General features: G+C 36.9%; 2 protein-coding genes across 16 annotated transcripts in view; one reads left to right on the plus strand and one right to left on the minus strand.

The window, feature by feature from the left end:
* Window positions 1-14,992, plus strand: part of LOC143269162 (uncharacterized) — a 65,415-nt gene extending 50,423 nt beyond the window's left edge. For all 8 annotated transcript variants that reach the window (XM_076553938.1, XM_076553942.1, XM_076553939.1 and 5 more), the window contains exons 6-7: window positions 14,303-14,412; window positions 14,870-14,992. In XM_076553938.1, coding sequence (XP_076410053.1) covers window positions 14,303-14,409 — 107 coding nt within the window. In that variant the 3' untranslated portion in view covers window positions 14,410-14,412; window positions 14,870-14,992. The remainder of the gene's footprint in view (window positions 1-14,302; window positions 14,413-14,869) is intronic.
* Cnot2 (CCR4-NOT transcription complex subunit 2) overlaps window positions 1-20,454 on the minus strand; it is a 101,416-nt gene that overhangs the window by 74,904 nt on the left and 6,058 nt on the right. The gene's annotated exons all lie outside the window — the stretch shown is intronic.

Consider the following 20,454-nt stretch of genomic DNA (forward strand, 5'->3'; position numbering starts at 1 on the left):
GCAGGGATGAAGAGCAGTGCAGGCAGAAGTGTAACGAGCATGAGAGGAACGACGATGGAGAGGATGGAGTGATAATGATATGTGGGAGAAGAAAGGAAGGAAGAGGGAGGAGCAGGAGGAGACAGCATCGTCATCCTTGTCCCAAGCTTCCCGTCAGCTGTCAACTTAGGGTCATTGCACCTGCTGACGTTTTCCAACAACCTCACCTCAGTTCTTCAATGCCAGGCACCTTCACAACACTGACATTTCTCTTTAGCTGTCTGTCTTCACTGACCACCCACCTGTCTGGATTCTGTTCACATTCGTTTGTCTCTCAACCCTTATTATCCAAGTCCTTAAAAGAGGATTGTAGCTGGAAGATTTCCTGTGTCCCACCTAGGCCGCAGTTGGGACAAATCTCTCACCCACACTCTCACAGCCTTTTACAAAATAATCACACAGAGGTTTTTATCAATTATAACTGCTTGGCCATTAGCTCAGGCTTACTACTGACTAGCTCTTATACTGAAATTAACCCATAATTCTTATCTATGTTTAGCCACATGGCTTGGTACCTTTTCTCAGTTCTGTCTTGTCATCTTGCTTTCGTTTCTGTGCCTGGCTGGCAACTCCTAACTCAGGCTTCCTCTTCTCAGAATTCTCCTCTCTGCTTGCCCCGCCTATACTTCCTGCCTGGGTACTGGCCAATCAGCTTTTTATTCATCAACCAAATCAGAGCAACACATATTCACAGCATATAGAACGACATCCCACAGCACCTCCCCTTTTCTATCTAATCAAAAAGGTTTTAACTTTAACACAGTAAAATTACATATAACAAAACAGTTATCAAGCAAGAATTATAGTTACAATATCTAGTCTAATTGTATTTGGCAAAATTAAAGAAAATATTCTATCCTATATTTGTGAGTCTAAAGTATTATATCTAATTTATCTTTTATCATAACCAAGGAAAATTATAACTATATGGTCTCCAACTACATCATCAAAGACCCTAGAAGGATATAACATTACCTAAGTAAACAGGAAATGCATCGTAAGCAACTTCTAAAATTCTGGAAATGACAGAGACAGCTGCCTGCCTGGACAGTCATCCAAAGTTCCTCTGCAACATTGGGGCATCCTTCTTCAGCATATAGGCCTAGAGCCTCTTAGTCACTTCTGTCTGTGTCCTGTAGAATGTCTGGCAGTTTCTTCTGCAAAGCAGGAACCCAAAGGACCATCTTGCTTTGCAAAGTTCAGTGGTCACCTTCCTATGGGTCCTGCATGTCCAGTTTTTACAACATATTATCAGCAGTCCAGGCAAGAGCAGTTTCTTGCCCAAATGGCTACTTTTGCCAAGAAGAAGATAAACTCCATATAGAGTGTCTTCAACGTCCATCTTTCTCTTTGAAGTAAATAGGTGCTGCCAGGAGCAGCAGTGTCTCATTGTCCAGGAAAGTTTAAGTTTTTAAAACATTTCAAATACCATATTCTGTAGGTCTTTGAAGTGTTTGAATATTACCTAATTGAAATATCTCTATGTATACCTAGAAACTTAATTAACATGACTACAAGTTTGATTATCATAGAAGACCAATCTGTACTTCTCAACTATATACAATTTCAAATGAGTTGCACCAACAAAATACTTTCAACAAGAGTAGAAATATACATACAGTACAACAAAATTAACTTTAAATTTGTATCAATAAACTAAAATCCATAGCAATATAAAACATTTTTAAACAAGTTGTTGCTCTTTAAAAATAGATTCAATAATCTACCCTTTCATCTATCATATCTATACCCTCTATTTCTGTATCAGAGGCTTTGTCTAGCATGTTTATACTCTTAAGTGCCTACAACAGTGACATGTAACATAAAATTTTACTGAATTAATAAACCACAAAATACACTGAATGCTTTACTGACTTCAATTGCATTAAAACACTTTTAAAATACAAGTCTTTTTTTATTTCCCTTGACCTTTTGAAATGACTAGACTTTCTATGAATCACACCTTTTTTACGGTTTCCAAATCCAATTCAATTTAAGGATGAAGACCGTAAAGGTATTAAATAGCAGACTCTTTCCAGTTTTGTCAGTATTCTAACAGTTGTCTAACCGTAACCCAGCTTCCTGGTTGGCTCCCCAATGTCTCTTTGATCTCAGGAATCCTATGGTTGTTCCTATTTCCTAATTTCCCCTTATCATTTAAGAGTAAATAATCAGTATAATCCAAAAGAGTTAACCTACCTTCCTTGTCAGTATCTGGCTTATTAAACAAGAGAAAAAGGAGAAATTACATCTTCATTTTACTAACCACCCACTAACTGAAATGTAGTATTTACATAATAGAAAATATAGGCAACAAGCCCATAGTTCTAATAGGTCTGCACCTGTGATTTTTGTCACCACTGAATTTTTTCAGTAGAAATATCATTCACTTCATTTGCCTCAAACTATCATTTATACCATTATCAGTCTAAACATTACTTTGTGTTAATACTCATGACACTGAATAGGTAATCATTATTTTAAAACCTAAATTCTAATATAATCAGTACTTTCAGAAGCATATTGATTTTTCACATAAGAAGTATTATTTTAAGAAATAGTGTACATGTTTCAAGCAAGAGCCATTCATGAAACCAAAAGGTTTACAATCTCTAGATTGGAATAAAAGGGGGGGGGGGGAGACACACACAACATGACACCATCAAAGCACATTTCATTTAAACATCTTGTTTTAAAGATTTTTTTAAAAAAGAAATGATAATTTGGGGGAGTCTTAAACATACAGCTAATTAGTGACAACAGGTAAAATAGAATAAAAAAATTTCTGGCTCAAAATCTAGACTGAATCATCTTTGAGGTGACCTGGCTATAAGAAAGCAAGAAAGAGAACGCACCTCCCTCTTGAGAAGGGACAAGGTCTCTAGCCTAGAACTCAGGAGGCAGGCTAGGCTGGCCAGCCAACAAAAACCAGGGATGCACCTTGTCTCCAACTTCTTGGCACTGAGATTGCAAGCCTCATCACTATGTCTAGCTTTTCTTACTGTGGGTTCTTAAGCACTTCACCAACTGAACCCAAGACATACAGTCTTCTTGTAACTAACAAGAGAGCTTCAAGCTAACTAAAATAGTAACCTTGAAAGTGGAACTAACACATATAACTTTACATCTCATTTTTCAATACTCCTCTCAGTTACAATAGGTCACATAATCAGAAATAGTAGAAAAAGCCCAACACCACCATAAACAAGATAGATTAATATTCAAAGATCACTGTAATTACAAACAAATTACTTTTGTGTGTTGCTAAGGACTTTATCAAGACTGTGGGCACAGCAAGTGTTTCACCACTCAACTAAACCAACAGCCAAGATCCCACGTTCTTTTTTTTTTTTTTTTTTTTTTTTTTTTTTGGTTTTTTTTTTTTTTTTCTTTTTTTTTTTTTTTCTTTTTTTTTTTTTTTTTTTCAAGACAGGGTTTCTCTGTGTAGCTTTGCGCCTTTCCTAGAGCTCACTTGGTAGCCCAGGCTGGCCTCGAACTCACAGAGATCCGCCTGCCTCTGCCTCCCGAGTGCTGGGATTAAAGGCGTGCGCCACCAACGCCCGGCTGATCCCACGTTCTTTAAAAGAGAAAACCAACTAGTTTATCAGATGTCAGGTGGCTAGTTGGATTTTGGCTACTGGGGATGGTCAGGCTGCCTCCTAAGTAGCAGCTGGTAAACCAAGGATGAACTGCACAGCTTTCAGTACTAGTCAGAAGTGCTATCTGACTCCTATCTCTGGCCTGAGGAAAAGTGACATTCTGAACTTCCCCATAGGTCATCAGATAGCCAAAGCTTTTAAGATTACTTACAGCTGGAGGCTTTCTGATAAAAACAAATCCAAATAGGCCTGTCAATCACATGGCTGACCAAAGTTCACCGGGAAAGTTGTTTATACTGAAGACCTGAGAAGGGTATGTGGGCTACCTAAAATGTCTATCGGACATATCCCTTTGGCCGTGTCCTCTCTTACCCTTCAGTGTTGGCTCCCCTTTACTCTGGGTATGTTATGTGTCATCTGCGATTTTTTTCCCATGGGGATCACAAGGACCAGGGAGCCAAGGTGGGGGAGGAGGGTCCAGAAATTCTGGTCACCCTATTATATATGTCATTTTTTAAATGATATATTTTAAAGAACTGAACTCATATGAAGGATGTCTTCTGATGAATCTACAGCTTTAGTAAACAAATTTACAAAAGCAAAGTGTACATACTGTAGCTCCTAGAACAATCTCTAAAAGACCAAACAAAGAAATATACTTAGGAACACAGGGGATAAATCACAATGCAAGACAGAATAAACAGCACAAAAATTGTGAAATGCAGATAAACTAGGACTTAGTGGAAATATATAATTTTAAGTGCTTATATTTAAAAGACAGAGCAAGCCAACCACTAAAGATTACACCTCCCAAAACTACTAAGAGGGTAAAAATGAATACACAGCATGTAAAAGGGAAATAATAAAGGGGGAGAGTGCACTAAAAAAAAAAAAAATCAGTATGAAGACCATAGTACCAATCTAGAGCTTTAAATTAAAAAAAAAAAAAAGACTAAAAATCAATGCACCTTAGGCAGACTAGTAAGTCAGAACTATCAGTATCAGGAATGCAGAAAGCACATGAGCACTGAGGCCCAGGCATCACAGCATAAGAAATACAGGTGAGTACTAAGCCCCCAGGCATCAAATTGATAAGAAATAAAGGGACAACTTTCAGAAGTAGAAATTCAGATGAATGTAACTTTGTCCTTTAACATCTTTTTAGGCTACCCGAATTCACTCTGATAAAAACCTGAGCAGCTTTGCATCTGCTAGAATAAGTTAACTGACTATAAAGAACAGCCACCACCCTAGGCCATGTAGTTTCGCTAGTGTGTAATATAGTTAAAGACACAACATATTCCAGAAAAGAAATCAGGAGACAATACCTCATTTTTATCACTCTTACACCAAAAGAAAATGCATTAAATGATGATGAAAAATTCAAATACAAATACTCCTATGGATCATATACACAAAAATTCAACAAAATGTCTGCATATAAAAATTCAACAAAATGCCTATAAGTTATTCAGAGAAAACAGATTCACTTAATATTTGAATTTCAATTAATGAAAGAAATCATTACTAGAAAAAAAATCTTAAAAGAAAAAAATAGTTCTCTTGGGACAGTTCTAAGGAATATAGCAAAACAAAACTAGCCACACTTCAGATAATCTACTAACCGTCAATAATAACAGTAAGAATCTTAGTATGTACCTTGACTTCACTCCCCCTTTCCCTCCCTCCACCAGCTGACCATGAAAGATCTCCTCTGGGTAGAGAGGAATCAGGGAGATGTAGCAGGAATCTTAAAAGTTCTTATTAATAAAATCAAACCCGAGGCCAGTTATTGGGGTTCATGCTGGTAGATCAGAGAGACAGAACAAGCCACAGCTATCTCACCTTGCCAGTTCCTCAGCTGGTCCTGTTTCCTCAGACTGGAAGCTTCTGTGTCCTCATCCCAATGGCTCTCAGCTGAACTGCTGCTAGAAGCCTGAAGCTTAACCAGCCGAATGCTTAACCAGCCAAAAGCTTAACCAGCCAAAATCTTCTAGTTTCTGGTCCTCACGCCTTATATATCTTTTTGCTTTCTACCACCACTCCCTGGGATTAAAGGCTGGCTTTCTGGGATTAAAGGCGTGTCACCATGCTTGACTATTTCCAATGTGGCCTTGAACTCACAGAGATCCAGAGGGATTTCTATCTCTGGAATGCTAGGATTAAAGGTGTGAGTGCCACCATTTTCTAGCCTTTGTATCTAGTGGCTGTCTGTTCTCTGACCCCAGATAAATTTATTAGAGTACACAATATTTTGGGGAACACAAACTCTCCTTGTCCTGGGTATAGCATCTCCCCAGGAGAGGCAGAACAGAGTTTTTTCTATCTGGCTCTCCACCATCTTTCAATGGCCTTAGCAAATATGATGGCCCTCAACCCACGCCATTCATACTACAGAGGTCTCACATACATAAGCCAAATTGACCAAGGCCTGTATAATGTCCCAGATCCTAGAACATGGCAGTTTCTAGAAACTCCCCTCAAAGGAAATCAATTCATCTGGAAAGGAGTGGTGGGGGCTGGGGGTGGAGGTGTTCAGGACTACACTACACTTAGAAACACACAGCATGAGGTAACTAAAAGGAACTAGACTAGAATTCTAGGTCAATTGGCTTACCAAAGAAAGCTGGAGAAAAGACAGCTAGGAAGAGACTTCTTGGGTTCAAAATAAACATCAAAGACTAGAAGGGAGTTAAAAAAAAAAAAAAAAAAAGCCCCTCCAGTGGCACAAACTTTAATCAGACAGTAACAGACAATATATATGTCCTTAGAACCATCAAATCCAATAGCATAAATTAGCAGCAACTAGTGAAGATGGATACCTGGATGTCATACCAAGACAATCTTCTAAGTGAAAGACACACACTGTTAAAAAATCAGTCATCTTAGGATAACTACACATATGCTTCTAAGACTTCATCCTCCAGAGTATGACATCAAATACTTCCCAATGCATAGCATTTAAAAATTCATTGAAACAACACAGAAGTCATGAACCACTGGTGGCCCCAGAAAGAGGGGGGGATCAGTGTGTGCAGAGATACTACAATGTATTAAATGCTGGCCCTCCACGGACTAGAATACATAGGGTAATACATGGCCCACAATATCATAATTAACAGAGACTTCCAAGTAACCTGCAGTTTAGGGGAAACATTAAAGACTTAAAATTAGGAATGACGACAATATCAAATAATTATCTTTTAAAAAGATCTTAGCCAGGCCTGGTGGTAGACTTCTGATCCCAGTTTTGGTTTGTATGGAAAAAGATTCCTCATTTTTTTTCTTTTATCCAATTATAGTATAATTACAACATTTTCCCCTTTCATCCCTCCAAATATTCCCACATAGCTCTCCCTGCTCTTTCAAATGCATGGCCTCTTCTTTCATTAATTATACTGATACATCTATATTCCTGAAGACCACCCACTCAGTCTCTCTAGTGTTGTTACTCACAGTATGTTTGCAGGGTTGACCATTTGGTATTGGGAAGCAGTGAGTGTGCTCTTCCTGGAGGAGACGACTCGACTCTCAGCACTCCTTAGTTGCCTGCAGCTCTTTGTGCAGGGCTGAGGCCTCATGGGCTTTTCTGCCATCCTCTCTGGCATGTCTACTGTTGTCCTTTTCAGCTCATGGTTAGGCAGTCATGTTGGTGAGACTTGAAGGGTGGAGCTTCTGACATTACCAGGAGGCACAATCCCACAGCAAACTCCTGACCCTCTGGCTCTTACAATCTTTCCTTCCCCTCCTCTACAATGTTCCCTGAACCTTAGGCAGAATGTTTTTTAGATGTGTCATTTTGACTGGCTGTGGCTTTCTGTAGTGCTCTCTGTCTATTACAAAGATCAGTCTCCTTGAGGAGGACTCAGATCCCAGTTTTTGGCAATCTCATTCATTAAGCCTTTCTATACCAGACAGAGTTCAAGGTCAGCCTGGGCAACTGAATGAAATCTTGCTTCAATATAGAAATAAAAGAAGGCTGGGGATATAGCTCCATAATGGAGTGTTTGACCATGTGTGAAACCCTAGGACCAATTCCCATGTTCAATCCCCAGTATCACCAAACAAATAAGTAAACAAGTACATAATTAAACACATGACTTTTTAAAAAAAGAACAGATGATATAGAGTTGATAAGGAAAATGAATGAAATGAAAACTTCACAAAGGGGCATAATGTATACTTGAACTGAGCAAACAAAACCTGAATAAATATCAGTAATAATGTAGCCTAGAAAAAAGAGAATTTAACAGCTATAGAACTAAAGAACAGAATTAAGAACTATGAGAAGAACCTCAGGAATGTATGGCACTATTAAGAGAACTCAGATATGCAGAAAAATATTCCAGGAAATAATGGCTAAAAACTTCAAATTTAACAAAAAGCATTAATCTAAAAGTCCAAGAAGCTCAATTAACTACAAATAGGATAAACAACAAGAGTAATGTCCAGAACCAACACAGTAAGAGATACTTAAGGCAACAACAAATAGAAATGGTTTAAGATAGAAAAAGACAAGTGGTATGCCACATACAATGGACAGGAAGATTAGCAATTTCTCACTAGAAACAGGGTGACCAGAAAACTATGGGGTGACGTATTTAAAATATAGAGCTGTCAATAGGTGCGACAACAGGAGCTCGGGGAGAACAAAACAAAAACACAACTTTCCTGGAGTAAATAATTCTGATGAGATGCACACAGTAAAACCTAGGCAACAAACAGAAACAGTAATGAGGAGTACTGTGATATTTACTAAAGGAAGTAAGCTGGTCCACTTCTGTAATCCAGCAACTGGGAGGCTGAAGCAGAACCTCTGAATTTGAAGGCAGCCTATCCCATTCCATCCCGCTCCACCCTAAGAAAAGGAAAAGAAAAATACATACAAAAATGGCAACCATAAGAAAACTGGTGGGACTGTACTATTATGAAACAAAACAAACTTTTTAAAAAGTTATTATTGCCAGGTGTGGTGGCACACACCTTTAATCCCAGCACTCACTAGGCAAAGGCAGGTGGATCTCTGTGAGTTCCAGAACAGCCAGGGCTGTTACACAGAGACACCCTCTCTCAGCTAATCTTGAGCAATCTGTTAATTGCAATAGATATGTGTGTATATGACTAAAATAAGCAGACCTAAGATGACACCCTCAGAATGAATGAAATCAAACATGACCAAACAAAAAACAAGAAACAGCCAACTCAACAGCAGTATTTGGGCAATTGTAATAATCCACTTCAAATAATGGCTAAAATAACTTAAGACAACAAGATTACCATGCCAACAGGAGATTAACAATGACAGGAAACAACCAGAGCTGACAAACCTCTATAAAATAGCCAATGAACAGCAAGATATGCGTTCTTTAGGATAACTGCACACTGGAGCATAAAGAAGTCTTAAACTGAAAAGGACTAAAATCATGAAGTAGGCTACACAAGTGTAGTGGAATGAAATTAAAATGACAAAAGGAAATTTGCAAAAATTCCACAAGTTTGTACAAGTTCAACAACACCCTTCAAAATACTAACTGGGAAAAGGATGAGAGGCCAGAAAACAAAATAGACAATATTTTTGAAGGAATAAAAAAACACAAGATACCAAAATGTAGATGCTATAAATGAAGTGGTGCTTGCAGGAAATGTTTCAGTTGTAAATGCCGACATTTTTACAAAGATATCCAAAGGCTGGGGCTATACTAGTTCAGTGGTACAGAACTGGACTAGCATGGGTGTGGGGAGAGGAAGAAAAGAAAGGTAAGGGACAGAGGGAGGGAGAAAAGAGGAGAAGGGAGGAAAGAGGAAGGTGAAACAAAAGAGGAGGCACTGATTTCCAAACAATCAACTACCTAGTGGGAAAAGAACAAATTACACCCAACACAGAGAAAAATAAAAATGATAGGGGAACTAAGGAAAAAAAGAAATCTTATGGTGGGATATAGGGGAAAATAACCAAAATTAATCAACTTTAAGCTAAACTAACCAAGGAAAAGAAACAACTGGCATAAATAAATAGAACATTGTAATAACATAATTACATTAGAAGGATAAAGAAATAACAGGTTCATGCTAACAAACTATGAAACTAAAGGAAATGGACAAATTCCTCAGACATCAAGCTATCAAAATTGACAGAAATAAAACAACTGAAACTAGACCCACAACAAGTAAAGAGACTCCACTAACAATAGAAAATTTTCAAAAGGGAAAAAAGGTCCACGACCAGGAGGCTTGAGTGATGAAATTCTCAAACATTTAGAAGAAAAAAATTAGTATCACTTCACAAACTAATCCAAAAACAAACAAACAAACAAAAAAAAAAACACATAGAACACTTTCTGAATCATTCCAGAGGCCAATATTAACCAGTTAAGACAACCAAAACATCACAGGAAATGTAATTGCAATTTATATGAAAATAAGCTAACACTATCATGATGGAAGTGAAACCCAGCAACATAAAGTCTGATCCCCAGGATCTCCGTGATAGAATGGACTCCTGCAAGCTGTCCTCTAATCTGCAGCATGTGATCCCCAAGGCACATGTGTGCCCCCACACGCAAACAAACAAACAAGTGTAATGCACATCTTTCAAGTTACGGTTTTAAAAAGAAGCATAGTCAGAAGCATAATAATGATGAAATACTGAATGTTTTCCTTCTAAAAGCAGGACCATGACAAGGCTGTCCACTCTGGCCACTTTTACTCAACATGATACTGAAAATCCTAGATAAATTAGGCAACAAAATGAAACAATAAGTGTTCAGTCAGGTGGAGGTGACATTGCCTCTGATTGTAGACATTACTGGATCTACAGAAAATCCTAAGGCAGGCACTAGATTAATGATTTTACAGCAGTTTCACAGAAGTTTGGATTTTAATAATATTGAACATATCTTATAATGGTTAAAAGAGGAAGTTCAATGAGGGTACAAGGTATATAAATCAGTATGTAAGAATTACATTTCCATGTAGCAACAATGGAAAACCCGAAAAAGAAATTAAGAAAGCAACTCCATTTCTCAAGCAAAGAGATTAAAGTACTGAAGTTTAATGCACAAAATTTATACTCTGAAAGCTGCAAAAATTACAGAAAAAAATTAAAAAAACTATATAAACAGAAAGTCACTCCAGGTTCAAAGATCAGAAGAAAAGCAGCACTATATCTCAATGATCTACAAATTAAACAAAATCATTATTAAATTCCAGCTGGCTTCTTGGCAAAACTAGACAAGCTAATCCTAGAAGTCAAATGAAAATTCAAGGGAAATACACTGATCAAAAAAATCTTGAAAAAGAGCAAAGTTGGAAGATTTTCATTTCCTGTTTTCAACCTTGTAGCATGTAATCAAAACATACTAGTGTAAGATTACAATAAAACAGAATAGATGATTAATAAAAACCCTCACATTTACATTCAATTCGTTTTAGAAAACTATGCCAGAATAATCTAATGGGGGAAAGAATAATATTCAAGTGAATACTATTATGCTCTACACCTTGCACATTTTCACTAACTCGCCCTTTCTTGCAACCTATGTATAAACAGAAGTGGACCAACACAAAGCCTAGACATTTAGCATACTTCTGATTTTTTTTTTAAGTAAATCAGTCATGGAGAAGGGAGTGTATTTACTGTACCAAACAGGAACTTATTCGAAAAGCACTTGAGAGAACAGTTAAAACAGTACTAATGAATGCAATCCAACCTAAGTAAGTGAAACATGGAGCAGTAACATCAATTTAAAAAGGTCTGTTAAGCAAAAGTAATCAGACACCAAAGAGCTTTTTATCTACAACTCCATTTGTTTGAGCCTCTATTAAAAACAGAAACAGAAACAGAAACAAAAACCTAATTCACACCAATGGGAAGCAAATTAGTGATTTCCTGGGCTATGAAATGAATACTGACTAGAATCATTCAACTTAAGGGGTGACAAAAATGTTCAGTATTTGAAGCATGGTGATATTTACACAGGTGTGTGTGTGTGTGTGTGTGTGTGTGTGTGTGTGTGTGTGTGTATGTAAAAAGACAGAAAAGGCCATTTAAATAGATGCCTGATATAGTACGTAAACTCCCTCAAAAAATTTAATGTAAACCTAAAAAACCATCAGTTCCTATGGATTATGGAAGTTAAATGAGCTTTTAACTACGAGAAAACTTGTATAAAGACATCTTATTAACTAAAATACTTATATAACATTAATTTCCTTTTAAAAAGCTTTAGAATGACAACTGAGAGAAACCAGTACTAAACTGCTTTGTCTTAATTACTTGGTATTCTTAGTTTAAATTTTAATTGCCTAAGTCTCTTTACTAAACTGTAATACTCAGTAAGGGATTTAATCAAATGTGGACTCTGAAATGTTACACATGAATACTACAATTGGATTGGATCTGCTTCCCAATTTGAACCATTTCTATTGCACAGTTTTGTTTCTTTTTACTTCAGGATGGCACGAAAAATGATACACATTAAAGCAAAAGCCATGCTCCAAATTCCGAATTTTAATCTTTCCGCAGCTAACAAACACATTGTGCTATGGTGTTCTTTGGCAATCTTGGGGCAGCAGAAGCCCCAGGTGCAGATCCCAGCCATTCATGCCATCGCTATAGTTAACAACTAATATGCTGCAAAGTACCAGTCTGCTGCTAAACTAGGACGTTCCGGAGATTAAGTGTATTAAATGCATTTTTGACTGCATTTTCAACTTAGATTTGCTAATGCAAACCCCATTTAAAGCTGAGGAGCATTTATACTGGTTCCAGAAGAATCTTTAGCTAATTGTTAAAGTGAGAAGAATTCAACTAACTTGGTAGGGCAACTAAAAAGAGGACTGTAGATTATTTTACCCAGAGAGGCCAAGGTCCTTCCCCACTGGCTAGTCCCTGCTTTTCCCAGTACTATCTAATCCCTGTCCTCCTTTCCCACCACACTTCTGTGGTGATATTTTATTTGTACTGAAATGTTATTTTAATTTTATGTTAATAAATAAAGTTGCCCTGGGGTCAGAGCTATTAGAGCCATAGTAAGAGCGTGGTGGTTAGAAGAGCTAGGTAGATTTCTGTGTGTTCAGGGATATAGCCAGTATTGGAGACATACGCCTTTAAGACCTGGAGGGCGGTACTTACAGGCAGTGATGAGGCAGTCATGTGGTTGGGTTTACAACCAATGAGAAGGCAGAACAGAAAGATTATTTAAACAGGGACACAGGAAGTACCTCCCTCTCTCGGGGAAGCTAGGAGCACTGGAGGAGGTAAGATTTTATCTCTGAGCTCTGACCTCTCGGCTTTTCTCTTTTACCTTGGCTCTGTGTTTCTTATTTTAATAATACGATTGGTTACATCTACACACTTCAGCAAGTCTTGTGATTGTTTTAAAATCAGAAGACATCTAAATACTCCTGTGGCATTATTGGACAACAGGGTTAGCTGTTCTTTGTGGCTGCCCCTTCCCAAAAGGCCTTTCCCTTGGACAAACACAGGACCACTCACTCCTTCAGCACAGGCTTACCCATTCACTGTCTGAGAAAAGAGACATGCCACCTAGTCTTTCAGTTACCCGTGTATCCTCCACACATACTTGGATTTCTTTTTTCTCCATAACCTGATCACCAACCACCACAGTATTTACCGTGCACAGTTACATTCTCTTAGAACAGTGCCTGACACTAAAAAAAGAGCTCAAGTCAAATTTATGAAATGAATTAATGAACTAGAAACATAAACTCCCCAACACAGTAAGTAAAACTCAATTGTTTTGACCTATCCCTACAAAGCAAGCCACTCATTTCAAATACAACCACATATCAAACTGACTAGAAATCCCTCCAAACACCCTAAGCTTAATAATGAAACAGATTCTGAGTTTCATGTCTAGTATCTCCCCAACATTTTGCATTAATAATTGATACAACAAACTATTCAAAAGTTCTCTTGAAACTTCTACACTGTTAAATTTAGCCAGTTAAAAATCACCTGACCAATCTTGAAACAGTATTTCTGTATATTACTTCACTACATATTTGTGTGATATTATTTAACTCCCTCTCCTGAATCATTGAATGATGCTCAGCAGGGTACTGGGCTAGGATTATAGCCTAGTATTGTAACTGTCTTTATTCTTATCGATAAGAATAAAGAACACAAACAGAAAAAGGACTATAATTTGCTTAACAGAGTATAAAATTTTTTAAAATTTCAGAAAATTTAAAAATTATGAATTTAAAAATTATCATTTATTTTTAAATTTAGTATAATTTTACACAACCATATTCAGTATACAATTCACACATAGTTGGTATGATATAAATTGACAAAACCGACGTAAGGAAAAAAATCACCAGGAAGATACTGATTTGGGGCTGTGGTGTAGGGCTCCACAGTAAAGAGAAAGCCCTTGATTTGATCCTTAGTACAGCAAATACCTACACTAACTGCAAATATCTGCACCAAGCTAAACAGACTGACTTCGCGTCCCTAAACCCAAGATCTAGAAGTATACTGACAGGCAAAAATTAAGGTAAAATGACTAACTGCATGTTAGACATCTCTAATGAAATCCAAAACCTGAAATTCTCTAAAATCCAAAAATTTTTGAATACTTATATGATACTCAAAAAAAAAAAAAACCTTCAAATTTTAGAAACTACTTGCATTTCAGGTTTTTCCAATAAAAGATGCTCAACTGCTCAAGTCAGTATTCCAAAATATAAACCAGCAAGCACTTCCGAACGAACCCCATCACTTTGGACACAGCATCTGCACTAAAAGGTGAGTGCTGAGGGAAAAGAGATTTATTTCGGAGAAATGTCAGCTGGTCATAATCTACTCGGAAGGCAGAAGGCACACACTCGACACAGTGCAGGGTATGCTAAATGCTACACACACATTATTGCCTCGGCATTCTGAGGGAAGGGTCTTCAGAGCTGCCAAAGCAGACTAAGGTCAAAGCTCCACTTAAGAACTGGAGCTACTCTCAGTCCCCAGGTCATATTCATACACATATTACATCACAGGAAGACTTTCTAAGTGAAAGAAACGCCCAATCATAAAAGGAAGAGGGAGAAGGAATTTTCACCAGTTAAAAAAGTGAAAATTCAAATTAAATGCTCAGTAATTAAAAAAACCATCAACTCAGTTGTGCTTTGGCCATTAAGAGTGATCGGGACAAATATGTAACATTAGAAACTGCTCCTAATCTTAAGAGTTTTTGTTATGTTTTATTAAGGTTTTCAAAGACCCGAATTTCTCTACAAAAATGATGCGGTTTTTACTTTTCTGGAAACTTCAAACACCATTTCAAAAAATTTATCTTTAATAAAAGGGCAGCACTGGCTATCTCTAGAAGGCGTTGTTTCCCCTTCTGAAATACATTCCTTAATCTTCCAAATTGCCTGCATTGCCGTGTATGACTTAATCAGGCAGTTTGGAAAGGTAAAAGCAGAGTGCTATACACACTTGGTGGAGTCTAACAGTGCTCGCCACACTAAACAGTACACAGGCTGCACACTGGGAATGATTGTCACTGTCCTCTTTTCCTACTACTTCCTTTCTGCCTTCTCTGTGAGAAATAATGCCATTATTACTTTTTACTGTGTGCCTTCCTTAGCCATGACCTCAATTTTCTACAGCATGTAAAAATTTTAAAAATCAATACTTAATTCATAATGCTGCAACAATACACATCTGCCCACAAAAATCTAAACTTCAGATGGGTCAATTACGAATTTATCTTTAAAAGTAAACCACAGAACTAAAAATCGGCATTCTCTAAGTATATAAAAACACTTCAAATTATCAACTTGAAAGCTAGAAATTAAGAAACTTATTTTCCTGAATCATCTAATAAATTTATCAGAAAAGATACAATTTTTAAAACAGCATTTAAAGTTGCCGGAAAAGCAAAACTCCTATTCTAGTAACTACACTTTTATAGTGCCTTCACATTTTAACATAGACGCTATTTGTCCTAGGCTGGTATATATTAAAAATAAAAGCCTTCTTAATATATTGTGGGTACATAACTTTATCTGAAGAACTAATTCTCTAGTTAATACCCATTTTTTAAAAAACAGCACTCAAGAATCTTAGACTAACCTGGGCAGACATAAACAAGTATGATGCTAGGGCACACTGCTGTGCCTGAGAATCCTTAGCAAAACTATGAAAGTTAGAAAAAGGTCTATCGTGACCAAGATTTTCAGGTAAAAATATACTTCCTAAGTTTTATAAATATATCTTGCAAATAACTTTTAGATGTGTTCTCTTTTATTTTAAATTTTGTCTTTTTAGGCAAAAAAAAAAATCTGATTTGAGATTCCAGTTTCTGCAGTTTTAATTTTTTTTTTAAACACAACAATGTAAATGAGAAAAATGAGAAACCCTAACAAGCATGTAAAAGAACTAGATTTTCACCAGGATGAAGGAACTCACATTGTCATTTTCCAGATTCTGTGGTTCACTTTGCTACTACAGCTATTTGGTACTATTCTGTTTTCCTTATATGGTATTTATTTTTAATACTTCAAAACGCTGCACCCAAAAGAAACCCTCAAGATTTAAGCAGGGATAAAAACCAGTTGTGTTATTCAGATATATCCCATATACAAGGAATGTACACAATGGTTTCAAAGCACTGCAATGAGATGCTCTATTTGTAAATGATAAAGGCTTTTCTTTTCAAGGAAAAAAAAACAAGCCCAAGATAATATCTGTGGCCAACACAAATACAGTTACAAAAAAAACTAGACTAACCAAAGAATACTCAGGATGTGTACTCCTCAAGAAGGAAGGCTTAGGTCACATAACATTCCCATACAAAGTACCAGCACTTTAGCATACAAAAACACACAAAATAGTTAAGTGGCTAACTAAAATGAACATTGCTAAATAGCTTTGCCTCTCCAATGATCTTTAAATCCCCCTCTCCCAAAGTCAATCAGCTGGATGTTTAAATAAAGTTCCTAAAAGGCAAAGCTGCAAAGGAATACAAGAGCATCACAATATACCATGAGTGAGGACACATCTTTAAAGGAACTAGTTTCAGTACAACTCATTATTATCACACTACTTTCCAAATGCTTAAGTTAACCAAATTCCCTTCCTTTCACAGGAGCAACACACTAGCAACAAACTAATTGAGGCTCCTCAATACTAATTGATCTGCTCCAGCACATGGCTAACAAAACCCATCTTCTGATTCTAAGTGTGGAACCTTTCCAAACATTACTTCACTTAACATTACTTACTTAAAATGACCCATTAGATCTCTCTACGTCAACAATTAGGGAACCTTTTTCTCGGTGCACTAATACTCTTTTGTTGTTGTTGTCCTTTATTCTTTTTTGGATTAGCCTCCTAAGTGATGGATTTCATTGTGGAATTTTCATTCTAACTGGTGGTGTACTTTTGTTCTCATTCCCAGCCTTCCCCCACTGTCCTTTCTGGTTCCTTTCCTTCCCCAGCCAGCTCCCGTTAGCACTACTTATCACCCTATCCCATTAGCCCTTCAACAAGCATTTGCACATGTCTGTTGTGTGCTGTGCACACTGTGCAAGGTGCTTCAGAGAGAGCAATGCTAAATTAAAGTACATTTCCTCACACACGACACACCTTACTTCATCCGGTGTCATCCAAACACAATTCCTAGTAGGAAAAAAAAAAAAACATGTCCAGACAATAAAGGTAAGGGTGTACTGTATTTGTTTACACTTAAGGACTCGATACAGAGTTACACTCTGAATTGTAGCTAGTTTTCATCTGCTTCAGAAATACCTTCAATGTAACTAGTACTTCCAAAAACAGACAAACACAGCACAAGAACTTTCAGTCCTTTCTTCAGTCTATGAGGTAACTATTGCTGCTTATACTCAACTGAAAAATCAGAAAACTGAAATTTGGAAAGGATAAGTCACACAATAGTTGAGTCAGAAGAGTGACTTTAACTCAGGATGACTAGCCCTAGAGATTTTTGAAAACCCACTTAAAATGTTGTCAAATAAGAATATTCAAATTTTGTGTCCCCAAACTTAGCATGTTCTCTCCATTTATATAAAAAAATTGAATTATGGCTTTGGCTTATATGTATCACAAGTAAGGTCTCCAAAAGATAAAAACTACCAAATTTAAACGTTCTTAACAAAACCTTGCTAGCATTAACACAAAATGCTTAATTTGTCCAACAGAGATAATATAATCCTTCAAAACTGACAATTATACCATGCATTTTAACATTTTAATTGTCAGATGTAGAATCTAAATTTGCCTTAAACAGATAGTTGAATATTTAAAAGGGGGTGGGGGGAGAGAGTTTAAAAAACTGGTTAGTGGCTCCAAAGCTCCAATATTAAAGATTTTAAAAAGAAAAGGTCTCTTACATGGTGGCTACATCATCTCAACTAACCTGTATGTGATCCCAGAATTCCATTAAGCACTATTCCCCCCCCCCATTTTGTGAGGGCCAACTCACCCTTCAGAACCTAGGCAAGCATCATTTCCCTGAAAGCAACCTAAGTAAGAAGGCTGCTCTCTCTACCCTACAATGTTCCTAAAGCATGCACCACAAAAACTTAAATCATGGGAAATTATTCAGTCCAAGCATAATAGTGTGGGGCACACAGGAACAGTTACTGAACTACTACTACCCAAGAGGGCCTTATTAACCATGAAAACACAACTAAGTTCTAAGGAATGCCAGTGACCTAATACCACAAAACCAAAAACCTGTAAATGCTTTCATTATTCTAAGGAGATGCAAATCAGGTCATTATATATTTGTTCTCCAATATAACTTTCCATAATAGAGACAGACCCCCAATCCTGTCAGATCTAGAAAAGATTTCAAGGCCTCTTAATGAAAAACAATGCCCAGTCCCTACAAGGCTGCCGAAACTTACTAAAGCCTACAGGATCTACTCTTAGATACACTAAGAGACAGGTTCATGTCTTAGCCATCTTTTCCTGGTCAGAGTGCACCTCGGTTATGGAAAAAGCATTAAGTGTTCATGAAATCTGTTGATCTCTTCAAAGCATGCAGACCTGACCCCACCTCCAGGCCTTCTGCTCTTTCCTCCTTGTGCATCTTCCACCCCTACTTCTGCATAGCTTCCTCCTTCTACTCTTTTATTCACATGGTGCCCCTCTCAACACTATTTCATCTTATTTCAGCCAACACCAGTCAAATGCTGTTCCCTTCACAAGCTCTAACATTCTGAAATGACTTGTTTTTATTTCTCCTAATACTAATCAGGACATTAGTTTATAGGTAGACACTTACATAGATCCCTGACATACACCCAGCACTGATAATGTCTAACACTGAGCAAACAAACATTTGGAATGCCAATCCAGAAAAAAAAAAGTTTAAATTGTAACAATTTTTATCAAATTACTTTTTTAAAAAAGGAAATTCTATGAATTTTACATCTATAGAAGAAAAGGAAAAGTCTTAACATCTTCAAAACACAAAATTTAAGGATTGGAAGCAACCAGGGAGATTATGAAGTCCAATGGTTTTCAACTATGCTCAAGCACTTTTAAGTGTTTCACAAAATCCCTGAAACGTGGGTCACCATTCTTTACACATATGTACATTTGAAGGCATGACTACACACACATGCACACACATGCAATTTCATGCTGAATCTGAACACTTTGGAGGCTGCTAACTCAACTCCATGGTTAACCGGTTTTGCTGCAGACCTCAAAGTTTTGCCTGGCATGCCTAAGAATACTCCTGGAACTTCTCCTAAGACAATACAGATCAGAATGGTTATAGCTTACTTAATTTCTCACCAGACATGCTTACTCATACAAAAATCATAAAAACTACATCCTCAAAGCACTACTTTGTGAATACAAAATTAAGGCAAAGCTCAAGGCCTATCTACTCAGCAGATCATCTCTCAGAATCATGCACTAGGGAAAAGTGTGTCATCAAAGACTGATTACTGCCTATGCTCACTTTAATATTATTACTAATACGTCTTCAGTATTTCTCAATTCATGTTTATAATTTTTAAAAACACGAGTAGCTGTCGAATACTGTCAGGGCATCCAATTTGAAACAGAAATTTGCTGTCCCTCTCAAACTTCTCTCCCAATTCAATTAACTACCCCACATTTACAAGATGACCATATAAAAACGGAACAAACCATCCACTTACACCTACTTAACCTGAAAGACCGTATTTTTCCTAGAGTAATACTAAAAATAAGTGAAAAAAATGAGACTGAGTCTCGACTGATGAAAAAGACCTCTGTAATTCCCTATTTCTAATACTAATCTAAACAACCTGACTGTTCTGTCTCCATAAATGTCAATGTTAAAATTTTAACTATTTCTAACATCAAGGTGACTACCATACAAAACTAAAATACTGTGAAAGTACTTTGCTAACTGTAAAAGTATTTTTAAAATATGAGGTAGTAATGCCAAACAAATGAGACCTTTTCGATGGCGTGGTAAGTTCATACTGTTTTCCTGATCTATGAAAAGACAAGTAAAAAAAACTAAGATCTGTATGCAGGGGAATCATAATTTACAACATAAAAAGACAAAAAAGCTCATTCCTGGCAGCTATGACACCAAACCAAATGTTCCTCTCCCAAACACACTCTTACATAATCAGTCATTACATTTGGTCCAGATGCTTATACACAATAGTTAATTTCTACGCCTGATATATAAATGGAAAATGGTTTATCAGTATGTTTGGAGAGGAAAAGAGGCAAATCTATTCAATCTACCCAAACTACCCAAATATACAACCAAGCCTGTTTATCATTTCATGGCACAATGAAATTTATAGAGTG

Source organism: Peromyscus maniculatus, chromosome 18, assembly GCF_049852395.1.
Source record: "Peromyscus maniculatus bairdii isolate BWxNUB_F1_BW_parent chromosome 18, HU_Pman_BW_mat_3.1, whole genome shotgun sequence".
NCBI classification, from domain to species: Eukaryota; Metazoa; Chordata; class Mammalia; order Rodentia; family Cricetidae; genus Peromyscus; species Peromyscus maniculatus.